Raw genomic sequence first — 12,919 nt, forward strand, 5'->3', positions numbered from 1 at the left:
TCTTTCTGGCCCTGCTCTGATCTCTGCTGTGCTGTAATTGGCCCCTCCACCTCACTCTCAACTTCTAACCTGACTGTAGGGAGAAAGAGAGAGAGAGGGAGGCTGGAGGGGGTTTGGGAGAGAAGCTCTAGGACTACAGAGGATGCACAGTGTTATTCACTGCTGTGCACCCTCTGTGCACTTCATAAAGGGGCTGCAGATGCAGGAGGCCCCCTTTGTGGGTGCGGGCCCTGGGCATCTGCCTGGTCTGCCTGCCCCAAACGCCGGCCCTGGACGTGGTAATATTGGCGACTACAGGAAGGGGGTGTTCACTCTTGTAATTCTGTATTTGGGATACAACTTCAGTAGGAGCCTAAAATCTTTCTCCTAGGACTCCTGGGAGAGGGTGTAGACCCAGACTCCATATGGGAATAGCTCAAGAATATTATTCTAGCCAGAAAGTTGTTGGCTCTACATTGGATACACAATTCTCCCCCAATGATAAAAGGGCTAAAATCCAGGATATATATCACTCTATGCTTGGAAAGGGGAAGCTTATATTAAAGGAACGCTCTCAAGAAATCCATCCACATACCACATTACCCCAGGTATTGCTTCAGAAAACCTTCTCAGAAATCCTACACTGGACCGTTTCTCCATTCCCTTACAGTAAACTGGGAATTTATATATTTATACCCAAGATGTCCGCAGATAATAATTCTCTCAGACCACACAACTGATCCTTCTTAGATCTATTCTTTTTCTTTTGATGCCCCAATAGGGAAAAAATAATCAGTCATTAAGTATTCAGATATTATGTCTGTACAAATGTAAAATTACTATTCCAAAGCTTTATACTATAGAGCGAAATCGGGATTTATCTCATTGTAACCGGTTGTTATATTGTTTACTGGTTTTTCTCTCTTTTTATTGTTTTTCTCACAATATTTGTATAAGAAAAACACAATGTTAGTAATTCTTTGTTTTCTTCAATAAAAAGGATCTGATTGAAAAAAGAAAGGTGATAAAGTTGTTAATAGATGAAACGTATAGAAAATACCAAGATCACATGAGAAGGTGCTCGTACGAATTCACAGATAAATGTGGTCGCTGATTGACAAGGAGGTTATATCCATGTATGCAAGGGACATATGTATCCACAATAAAAGGGGCACCCGGGCCAGAAAAGCATAACCCCTCTGACATAGCTGAGGCATGTTGTTGCTGTTATAGCTCGCTCTATAACATCCATGGATAATACCACGACATGCCACCTAATATTCTGGAAAGAAAAACTGACAAATATATTATGGACGCTGCTCTTCCTTCCTTACAGACCCCTGAGCAGGAGGAACTAGACAAAGCTGTCACTGAGGAAGAGATCGGAGAGGCCATTAAATCATTCCCTATCGGGAAGAGCCCTGTGCCGGATGGAGGCAATAATAGATTTTATAAGATGTTTGCACCCCAGTTATTACCATTTTTAGGAGAAGTGATCAGTAATATCTCAGAAGACTCCCTCTCTGCCCCTTAATTATTGGAGGCTGACATAACATTGTTTCTGAAAGCCTGGAGAAGAAACAAATGTCTGCCCTAATTTTCATCCAATATCACTAATTACTGTAGAGGTGAAAATATTCTCTAAAGTGATTACAGCCCGGCTCTCCCACTACCTGCCCCCAATTGTTACCGACCATCAGGTTGGCTTTATTAAGGACAGAGAAGCTCGTGAGAAACATTGTTATTAATGTCACATGCGGAAACCCCGGGGATCCCAATGTGCCTTGTTTCTGCCGACACTGAAGAAGCGTTGGACATAGAGCCCGGACTTTCTTGAAGATCACCCTACGACATATTGGGTTGGGCCTTTTCTTGTTATCTATCATTCTCTCCTTATACACTGACCCTAAACTGATAATTAGGGGAGACGGCCTTCTATCTGACACATTATCTATTAATAATGGGACGAGGCGAGGGCGTCCCTCATCACTTCTCCTATACACACCGGTGATGGAGCATTTAGTGGTGGCATTACGTATAAATCCCGATATTAGTGGGTTACTATAGGCTCACAGCTCTATACACTCGCTCTATACACAGGTGACTTGTGGCTCTATGTTTCACCCCCAATGATCTCATTTCCCTCTGTAAAGGTACTGTCACACTTAGCGATGCACCAGCGATCCCGACCAGCGATATGACGCGGTCAGGATCGCTGGTGCATCGCTAAGTGGTCGCTAGTGAGCTGCCACACAGGCGGATCTCACCAGCGACATCGCAGGGGACGGGGGTCGCTACTTACCTGTCACACTAGGCGATCCTGCGTCCTCCCGCCCGGCTCCACGCTCGTCGCTCGTCTCTCCACAGGAAGCGCCGCAGGAAGCTGACGACGAGAAACAGTCCTGGACGTTCTCGCGTGATCAGCGATAACCAGCGGGGGAGCGGGTCGTAGGTAAGTATCAGACACAGCGATATCGCTAGCAATATCGCTATAACGTCACAAGTTATAGCGATATTGCTAGCGATATCGCTTAGTGTGACAGTACCTTTAGTAGCAATGGACAATATATTAAGGAAGCAGAAAGACAGCGATCAGATAGCAGCACATAGAAAAACAAGCGCTGATCCCACAAATAACGAGAAGGAACAACTAAGATCTTCTCTGAGATTTCACATAGAGAAGGGACGATTGTCTAAGAAATATCAGAGAAACTCTTCCCTGAATTTCCACACAAGCCGCATTGGTATTATATTCCTAAAGTCCACAAAGACGCAGCGCCCCCACCAGGTCGCCCGATAGTGTGCGGGGTCGGATCAGTAACAGAATCTTTATCTACATTTATAGACCGGTGTCTGAGACCATTACTGAGAATAGCACCTGCTCACATCAAGGACACCAGAGATTTATTGTCATGTCGGACACCTGGTTGTTCCTCTGATCCGGCTTGGATTGGGTTAACCAGGTTGTCATTCTGGCTGGGGTCTTAGCCACGCCCACTGTCTTTAAATTGTCCTGCGTGACTATGGGCGTCGCCGACTATAGCTCTTGCCTTGTGCTAAGCGATACCGGTCTGGAGTGGTGGTCTAAGGAGCATACGGTTGCTGGTGTAGTATATTCCATTGTTGCCATTTTGCCTCCCTGTGTTGTATTATTTGGTCGCCCTTGCACATTACTGTATTCCCCTGTGTGTACGCGGTGTGGTGCATTTCCGTTATCCCTGTCCATACTTATTTGTGGGGTCTGGTGTTTGGTCTCCTCACTGGGTGGAGGGTGGTGGGTTCAGCTTAGGGCTGGACAGGAGACAAGGACAGGGTGGAGGCCCAGGCAGGCACACCTTCAGTGTAAACCCTGGGTTGAGGGACAGACAGGGTTTCCCCTAGTCTGAGGGACACCGCAGGGGCCCCGGGGTTTTAGCCTAAAGTCACCTAGGCTTCCCATGACATTATAGTCGGCCCAAAAAAAAAAAAAAAAAGGGGTTATTTACCATGGATCCCATAGTCTCCATTACTAAGCAGCTGGAGGCTCTGTCCATTCAGGTCACTGAACTGAGGGGGGCGGTCCAGCAACAAGGCCTGTCAGTTCCTGCTGTGCAAACTGAGACAGCAGCCAGGGCAGCTGAACCCAAGTTACCTCTCCCTGAACGATTTTCTGGTGATCGCTGTAAGTTCATTGTATTTCGTGAATCCTGCAAATTGTATTTTCATATGCGTCCTCTCTCCTCAGGAGATGAGGCTCAGCGTGTGGGCTTGGTAATTTCTTTGCTGAGTGGTGAGCCACAAGCATGGACTTTTTCACTACCTTCTGATTCACATGCATTTGAGTCCGTAGACCTTTTTTTTTCTGCTCTTGGTTTAATCTATGACGATCCAGACAGACTGGCGTTAGCAGAGTCTAAAATCCGCTCTCTGCTCCAGGGTGAGCGACTGGCGGAGGATTACTGCACTGAATTTCGTCGCTGGGCTGTGGACACTCAATGGAATGACCCTGCTCTAAGAAGTCAATTTTTGCATGGGGTTTCTGGAAGGGTTAAACAAGCCCTGCTAATGTATGAGACTCCCGCCTCTCTGGAGGCTGCTATGGTACTTGTTGTACGCATTGATCGCCACTTTCGTCAGAGGTCGCAGGAGACATTGCCTGTGGGAGGGGGGGCAGTTTCTGGTGAGGTTGCTTCGGGTGAATCCGTGGAACCTATGCAGATCACTGGTATATCTCATACACATAATAACAAAAATAAATGTCCCTTGCCCAGAAAGCAAGGGGTCTGTTTTTTTTGTGGCAAAAAAGGACATTTTATTAATGCATGCCCCCTGGTACCTAAGAAGGACGCGTCGGCGGAAAAACTGCTAGACTCAGAGGGTTTGGAGGAGTCTAGTCTGAGCCTTTGCATATCCTCCGTGGTGGTCTCCCAGTGCATGCTCCCTGCCAAGGTAGTTATCGGGGGCCAAGAGCTGTCAATTACTGTATTTGTAGATAGTGGTTCAGCTGCTAATCTCATTGATGAAAAGTTTGCGCGTACAGCGGGATTTAAGGTGGAAGAGCTGCCTAATCCTATCCGGGTGGTTACCATAAATGCCTCCCCTCTCTCACAAGGGGAGATTAAAGAGTTTGTGGCTGATGTAAAACTCCACATTGGGGTCCTACACTCTGAGCGGGTAACATGTAAGGTGCTCAGTAATTTACCTGCTCAGATAGCTCTGGGGTTTCCATGGTTGTCTATGCACAATCCGGTGATTGATTGGAAAACCCAGGACATAATTCAGTGGAGCAGATACTGCCAGGAGAGTTGTCTGGCCACGTGTATCTCCGCTGTGACTCCCAGCATCCCGGAGCCACTGCTGGACTTTGCTGATGTATTTTCTGAAAGAGGTTGTTCAGAGCTGCCACCGCACCGACCCTATGACTGTGCTATTAGATTAAAACCGGGGGCCAAGTTACCGAAAGCCAGGATGTTTAATATCTCAGGTCCTGAGAGGCAAGCGCTCAAGGAATACATTGCAGAGAGTCTAAGCAAAGGGCACATCAGGCCCTCATCATCTCCATTGGCGGCTGGGTTCTTCTTTGTCAAGAAGAAAGATGGCAGATTACGTCCGTGTCTGGATTTCAGGGAACTCAACCAGATCACGGTTCGTGACCCATACCCGATGCCACTGATACCCGATTTGTTCAACCAGGTGTCTGGTGCCAAATGGTTTTCCAAGCTTGACCTCAGGTGGGCATACAATCTCATAAGAGTCCGTCGAGGGGATGAATGGAAGACGGCATTTAATACCCCTGAGGGTCATTTTGAGAGTTTGGTGATGCCATTTGGGTTGACGAGCGCGCCAGCAGTATTTCAACATTTCATAAATGATGTCTTTTCTCATCTCTTGGGGAAATTTGTTATTATATACCTTGATGACATTCTTATTTACTCACGCGACCGTGATGCACCCATAGAGCATGTTAGGCAGGTATTGCAGTTACTCAGGGAAAACAAGCTCTATGCCAAGCTTGAGAAATGTGTATTTGTCGTCTAAGAGTTACCTTTTTTGGGTTATGTAATTTCCGCCGCAGGGTTTAAAATGGACACCGCTAAGGTGCAAGCGGTGCTGCAGTGGGAACGGCCTGATAATCTCAAGGCGCTTCAGCGATTCCTGGGCTTTTCAAACTATTATAGGAAATTTATTAAGAATTTTTCTATGATTGCTAAACCGCTCACCGACATGACTAAAAAAGGTACCAATTTTTCTGACTGGTCTGAGGCTGCTGTGCGCGTGTTTGAATTCCTGAAAAACAGTTTTGCTTCAGCTCCCATCCTGGTTCAGCCTGATGTCTCCCTACCATTTACTGTGGAGGTGGATGCATCCGAAGTTGGAGTGGGGGTGGTACTGTCTCAGGGTCCATCCTTGGGCAAATTGCATCCGTGTGCCTACTTCTCCAAGAAGCTGTCGCCTGCCGAGCATAATTACGATATTGGTAACAGGGAATTGTTGGCCATCAAGTTGGCATTTGAGGAGTGGCGACTAGTGTTGAGCATTCCGATACCGCAAGTATCGGGTATCGGCCGATACTTGCTGTATCGGAATTCCGATACCGACTTCCGATATTTTTTCAATATCGGAAGTCGGCATCGGAATCGGAAGTTCAAAGTTGATTGACAGCCGAAATGACGTCATCATGATGCGCGGTGTGTGCGCATCATGATGCGCCGTCATTTCGGGCCTTCCGGGGGTCTCTGCCGGCCTGCCGGGGGGCTGTGTGGACTGCCCGGGGTCTGTACCGGCCTGCCGGGGGGCTGTGCCGGCCTGCCGGTGGTCTGTGCACCCTGTGGGGGTCTGTACCGGCCTGCCGGGGGGCTGTGCCGGCCTGCCGGTGGTCTGTGCACCCTGTGGGGGTCTGTACCGGCCTGCCGGGGGGCTGTGCCGGCCTGCCGGGGGGCTGTGCTGATGTCCGGGGGTCTGTGCAAGCATCGTCCGATGGGACTACAAGTCCCATCTGGCGATGCCTGCTACCATGACAGTGATTGACACATTAGCCAATGATGGGACAGTAGTAGTCCCATCATCCGGCTGTGTTAAATGTTAAAAAAAAAAAAAAAATACTACATACATACTACATACATACTACATGCATGCTACATACATACTACATGCTACATACATACTACATATATACTACATGCATGCTACATACATACTACATGCTACATACATACTACATATATACTACATGCATGCTACATACATACTACATGCTACATACATACTACATATATACTACATACATACTACATGCATGCTACATACATACTACATGCTACATACATACTACATATATACTACATGCATGCTACATGCTACATACATACTACATATATACTACATACATACTACATACATGCTACATACATACTGCATGCTACATACATACTACATACATACTACATACATACCACATATATACTACATACATACTACATGCATGCTACATACATACCACATACATACTACATACATACTACATACATACTACATGCATGCTACATACATAACACATATATACTACATGCATGCTACATACATACTACATGCTACATACATACCACATACATACTACATACATACTACATACATACTACATGCATGCTACATACATACTGCATGCTACATGCATGCTACATACATACTACATACATACTACATGCTACATACATACTACATATATACTACATGCATGCTACATACATACTACATGCTACATACATACTACATATATACTACATACATACTACATACATACTACATGCATGCTACATACATACTGCATGCTACATGCATGCTACATACATACTACATACATACTACATGCTACATACATACCACATATATACTACATACATACTACATACAATACATTCATACAATACATACATAGACATACAGTACATATAACATAGAGTAACATACTTACCAATACTTGTCACATTGTTCCCCGAAGCCATTGTCTTTTACGGAATAAATATTAACATATCAAACCACAAAAATACTCACCCACGATCCGAAGCAGTCCACGAGTGTGTCCCACGACGATCTTGGGTAGAGAACTGCAGCATCAGCTGATACTGCCGTTCTCTACGGGCTGCAGGAATCCAATGACGGAAGGTAGGTATCCTTCCGCACTGTATTCCTCCGCCACTTAAAAAAAAAAAAGTCCCTAGTCTCACTTTATGCCATTGCTGCGTGGGAAATTCCCACACAGCAATGGCATAAAGTGAGACTAGGGACTTTTTTTTTTTAAGTGGCGGAGGAATACAGTGCGGAAGGATACCTACCTTCCGTGATTGGATTCCTGCAGCCCGTAGAGAACGGCAGCATCAGCTGATGCTGCCGTTCTCTACCCAAGATCGTCGTGGGACACACTCGTGGACTGCTTCGGATCGTGGGTGAGTATTTTTGTGGTTTGTTATGTTAATATTTATTCCGTAAAAGACAATGGCTTCGGGGAACAATGTGACAAGTATTGGTAAGTATGTTACTCTATGTTATATGTACTGTATGTCTATGTATGTATTGTATGAATGTATTGTATGTAGTATGTATGTAGTATATATGTGGTATGTATGTAGCATGTAGTATGTATGTAGTATGTATGTAGCATGCATGTAGCATGCAGTATGTATGTAGCATGCATGTAGTATGTATGTAGTATGTATGTAGTATATATGTAGTATGTATGTAGCATGTAGTATGTATGTAGCATGCATGTAGTATATATGTAGTATGTATGTAGCATGTAGTATGTATGTAGCATGCATGTAGTATGTATGTAGTATGTATGTGGTATGTATGTAGCATGTAGTATGTATGTAGCATGCATGTAGTATATATGTGTTATGTATGTAGCATGCATGTAGTATGTATGTAGTATGTATGTAGTATGTATGTGGTATGTATGTAGCATGCATGTAGTATGTATGTAGTATATATGTGGTATGTATGTAGTATGTATGTAGTATGTATGTAGCATGCAGTATGTATGTAGCATGTATGTAGTATGTATGTAGTATATATGTAGTATGTATGTAGCATGTAGCATGCATGTAGTATATATGTAGTATGTATGTAGCATGTAGTATGTATGTAGCATGCATGTAGTATGTATGTAGTATATATGTAGTATGTATGTAGCATGCAGTATGTATGTAGCATGCATGTAGTATATATGTAGTATGTATGTGGTATGTATGTAGCATGTAGTATGTATGTAGCATGCATGTAGTATGTATGTAGTATGTATGTAGTATATATGTAGTATGTATGTAGCATGTAGTATGTATGTAGCATGCATGTAGCATGTAGCATGCATGTAGTATGTATGTAGTATGTATGTAGCATGTAGTATGTATGTAGCATGCATGTAGTATATATGTAGTTTGTATGTAGCATGTAGTATGTATGTAGCATGCATGTAGTATGTATGTGGTATGTATGTAGCATGTAGTATGTATGTAGCATGCATGTAGTATATATGTGTTATGTATGTAGCATGTAGCATGCATGTAGTATGTATGTAGTATGTATGTAGTATGTATGTGGTATGTATGTAGCATGTAGCATGCATGTAGTATGTATGTAGTATATATGTAGTATGTATGTAGCATGTAGTATGTATGTAGCATGCATGTAGTATGTATGTAGTATATATGTAGTATGTATGTAGCATGTAGTATGTATGTAGCATGCAGTATGTATGTAGCATGCATGTAGTATATATGTAGTATGTATGTAGCATATATGTAGTATGTATGTAGCATGTAGTATGTATGTAGCATGCATGTAGTATATATGTAGTATGTATGTAGCATATATGTAGTATGTATGTAGCATGTAGTATATATGTAGTATGCATGTTGCATGCATGTAGTATATATGTAGTATGTATGTTGCATGTAGTATGCATGTTGCATGCATGTAGTATATATGTAGTATGTATGTTGCATGTAGTATATATGTAGTATGTATGTTGCATGTAGTATATATGTAGTATGAATGTAGCATGTATGTAGTATGTAGTATGAATGTAGCATGTATGTAGTATGCATGTTGTATGTATGTAGCATGTATGTAGCATGTAATTTTTTTTTTATTTATTTTTTTTTTTTACATTCAACACATTAGCCGGATGATGGGACTACCACTGTCCCATCATTGGCTAATGTGTCAATCACTGTCATGGTAGCAGGCATCGCCTGATGGGACTTGTAGTCCCATCGGACGATGCCTGCACAGACCCCCGAAGCCTGCACAGACCACCAGCAGGCCGGCACAGCCCCCCGGCAGGCCGGCACAGCCCACCGGAGCCTGCACAGCCCCCCCGGCAGGCCGGCACAGCCCCACGGCAGGCCGGCACAGCCCACCGGAGCCTGCACAGACCACCGGCAGGCCGGCACAGCCCCCCGGAGCCTGCACAGCCCCTCGGCAGGCCGGCACAGCCCCCCGGCAGGCCGGCACAGCCCACCGGAGCCTGCACAGACCACCGGCAGGCCGGCACAGCCCCCCGGCAGGCCGGCACAGCCCACCGGAGCCTGCACAGACCACCGGCAGGCCGGCACAGCCCCCTGGCAGGCCGGCACAGCCCACCGGAGCCTGCACAGCCCCCCCGGCAGGCCGGCACAGCCCCCCGGCAGGCCGGCACAGCCCACCGGAGCCTGCACAGACCACCGGCAGGCCGGCACAGCCCCCCGGAGCCTGCACAGCCCCTCGGCAGGCCGGCACAGCCCCCCGGCAGGCCGGCACAGCCCACCGGAGCCTGCACAGACCACCGGCAGGCCGGCACAGCCCCCCGAAAGGCCCGTACAGACCCCAGAGAGGCTGTACAAGGCAAAAACAGGGTTTTTCTTATTCCGATACCGGAAATCCCATAGACTTGAATGGGACTTCCGGTATCGGAATCGGCGATACCGATACTTTTTTTTAAGATCGGCCGATCCATTCCGATCCGATACTTTGAAGTATCGGACGGTATCGCTCAACTCTAGTGGTGACACTTCTTGGAGGGGGCTGTCCATCAGATTACTGTTATAACAGACCATAAAAATCTGCTTTATTTAGAGTCTGCTAAACGCCTGTCCCCCAGACAGGCTCGCTGGGCGTTATTCTTCACCCGGTTCAATTTTTTTGTGACATACCGACCAGGTTCTAAGAATATTAAGGCGGACGCCTTGTCCAGATGTTTCCTGGGTGGAGAGCCACGTGAGGATCCGGTGCCTATCCTCAAAAAGGGTGTTGTGGTCTCGGCTCTCACGACAGAAGTTGAGGCAGACATTGCTGAGGCTCAGGAGGAGGTACCGCCGGATCTGCCTCCTAATAAATCGTTTGTGCCACTGCACCTACGCTTAAAGGTGTTAGGGGAACATCACGATACTGTCCTGGCGGGCCACCCAGGGGTTAAGGGCACTCTGGAACTTGTATCACGTCGTTTTTGGTGGCCCAAAATCCGGCAGGAAGTGGCCTCATATGTGTCAGCCTGTACCACGTGCGCACGGGCCAAGACACCACGCTCCCGTCCTGCTGGCACATTGCATCCTCTCTGTGTGCCCAGTAAGCCATGGACTGATATTTCCATGGATTTCATTACTGATTTGCCCTCCTCGGCTGGGAACACGGTCATTCTGGTATTAGTTGATCGGTTCTCTAAAATGTCGCATTTCGTTGCTTTGCCATCTTTGCCCAATGCGAAGACCCTTGCTCAGGTATTTATTCGCGAGGTGGTCAGACTTCATGGTGTCCCGTCTGACATTGTATCTGATAGAGGTACACAATTTGTGGCAAAATTTTGGAGAGCTTTTTGTTCACGCCTAGGGATTAAATTGTCTCATTCATCGGCTTTCCATCCACAGTCGAATGGGCAGACTGAGCGTATGAACCAAAACCTAGAACAATACTTACGCTGTTTTGTGTCTGACAATCAGGAGGAGTGGTCGGCGTTTCTTCCTCTGGCTGAATTCGCGATAAACAATCATTGTCAGGAATCGTCTGGGGAATCTCCCTTCTTTTGTGTTTATGGTCAACATCCCAATTCTGTACCTTGCGCCAAGGGTGCTCGGCAGGCGTCCCTGAGGAGGACCAGTTGGGAGCACAATTGTTATCCGTTTGGAGGAGAGTAAAGCAGCGCTTGCTGAATGTAGGTTCTAGGTACAAACGTGTGGCTGACGGTAGACGTGTGCCAGGTCCGGACCTGTGTGTGGGTGATTGGGTGTGGTTGTCTACAAGGAACATCAAACTCAAAATACCATCGCTTAAGTTGGGTCCCAGGTTCATTGGTCCATTTAGGATCTCCGCAATTATCAACCCTGTGGCATTTCGTTTGGAGTTACCTGCCGTATACAAGATACATAATGTGTTTCACAGGGCGTTACTTAAGAAGGCCGTGGGTGCGGTTGATGTTTCGCCCGTGCCACCACCTCCCGTCTTGGTGGATGGCACATTGGAGTTTGAGATGTCCAAGGTGGTTGACTCTCGGGTAGTGCGTCGCACTCTACAGTACCTGGTCCACTGGCATGGCTATGGTCCGGAGGAGAGGACTTGGGTGCCGGCTTCGGACATACATGCGGACCGACTGGTTACAATGTTTCATCGCCGCCATCCGGACAAGCCGGGTCCTCGACATTGTGAGGTTCCTGGGGTCCCTCGTAGAAGGCGGGGTACTGTCATGTCGGACACTGTTCGCACCAGGGTGTCCGGCAGACAGCGGTAATACCCCATCCTACCACTTTGTTCTCAGCGGCGCTGGTTGTTCCTCTGATCCGGCTTGGATTGGGTTAACCAGGTTGTCATTCTGGCTGAGGTCTTAGCCACGCCCACTGTCTTTAAATTGTCCTGCGTGACTATGGGCGTCGCCGACTATAGCTCTTGCCTTGTGCTAAGCGATACCGGTCTGTAGTGGTGGTCTAAGGAGCATACGGTTGCTGGTGTAGTATATTCCGTTGTTGCCATTTTGCCTCCCTGTGTTGTATTATTGGGTTGCCCTTGCACATTACTGTATTCCCCTGTGTGTACGCGGTGTGGTGCATTTCCGTTATCCCTGTCCATACTTATTTGTGGGGTCTGGTGTTTGGTCTCCTCACTGGGTGGAGGGTGGTGGGTTCAGCTTAGGGCTGGACAGGAGACAAGGACAGGGTGGAGGCCCAGGCAGGCACACCTTCAGTATAAACCCTGGGTTGAGGGACAGACAGGGTTTCCCCTAGTCTGAGGGACACCGCAGGGGCCCCGGGGTTTTAGCCTAAAGTCACCTAGGCTTCCCATGACATTTATAGAGAATTGTGTCCGATATAGATTGGCAGGAGGGTTATAAATTGGCTTTGATCGACGTCGGGAGCTTGTACGCACGAATTCCACAAATCACAGGACTGGAAGCAATAAAAAATCTATGGAAAAAACTGCTGAAACAGATGACTATAAT

At 46.6% G+C, this 12,919-nt stretch overlaps 1 protein-coding gene across 1 annotated transcript in view; it reads left to right on the forward strand.

Moving 5' to 3' along the window:
- The first annotated feature begins 1,246 nt into the window (after positions 1-1,246).
- The window catches only part of LOC141047156 (uncharacterized), a 63,662-nt gene continuing 51,989 nt past the window's right edge, over positions 1,247-12,919 (forward strand). Inside the window, exon 1 of the mRNA XM_073542114.1 lies at positions 1,247-1,478. Coding sequence (XP_073398215.1) covers positions 1,247-1,478 — 232 coding nt within the window. The remainder of the gene's footprint in view (positions 1,479-12,919) is intronic.

This window comes from Dendrobates tinctorius, unplaced genomic scaffold (genome assembly GCF_039654945.1).
Source record: "Dendrobates tinctorius isolate UK_male_01 unplaced genomic scaffold, ASM3965494v1 ptg000126l, whole genome shotgun sequence".
Classification (NCBI taxonomy): Eukaryota; Metazoa; Chordata; class Amphibia; order Anura; family Dendrobatidae; genus Dendrobates; species Dendrobates tinctorius.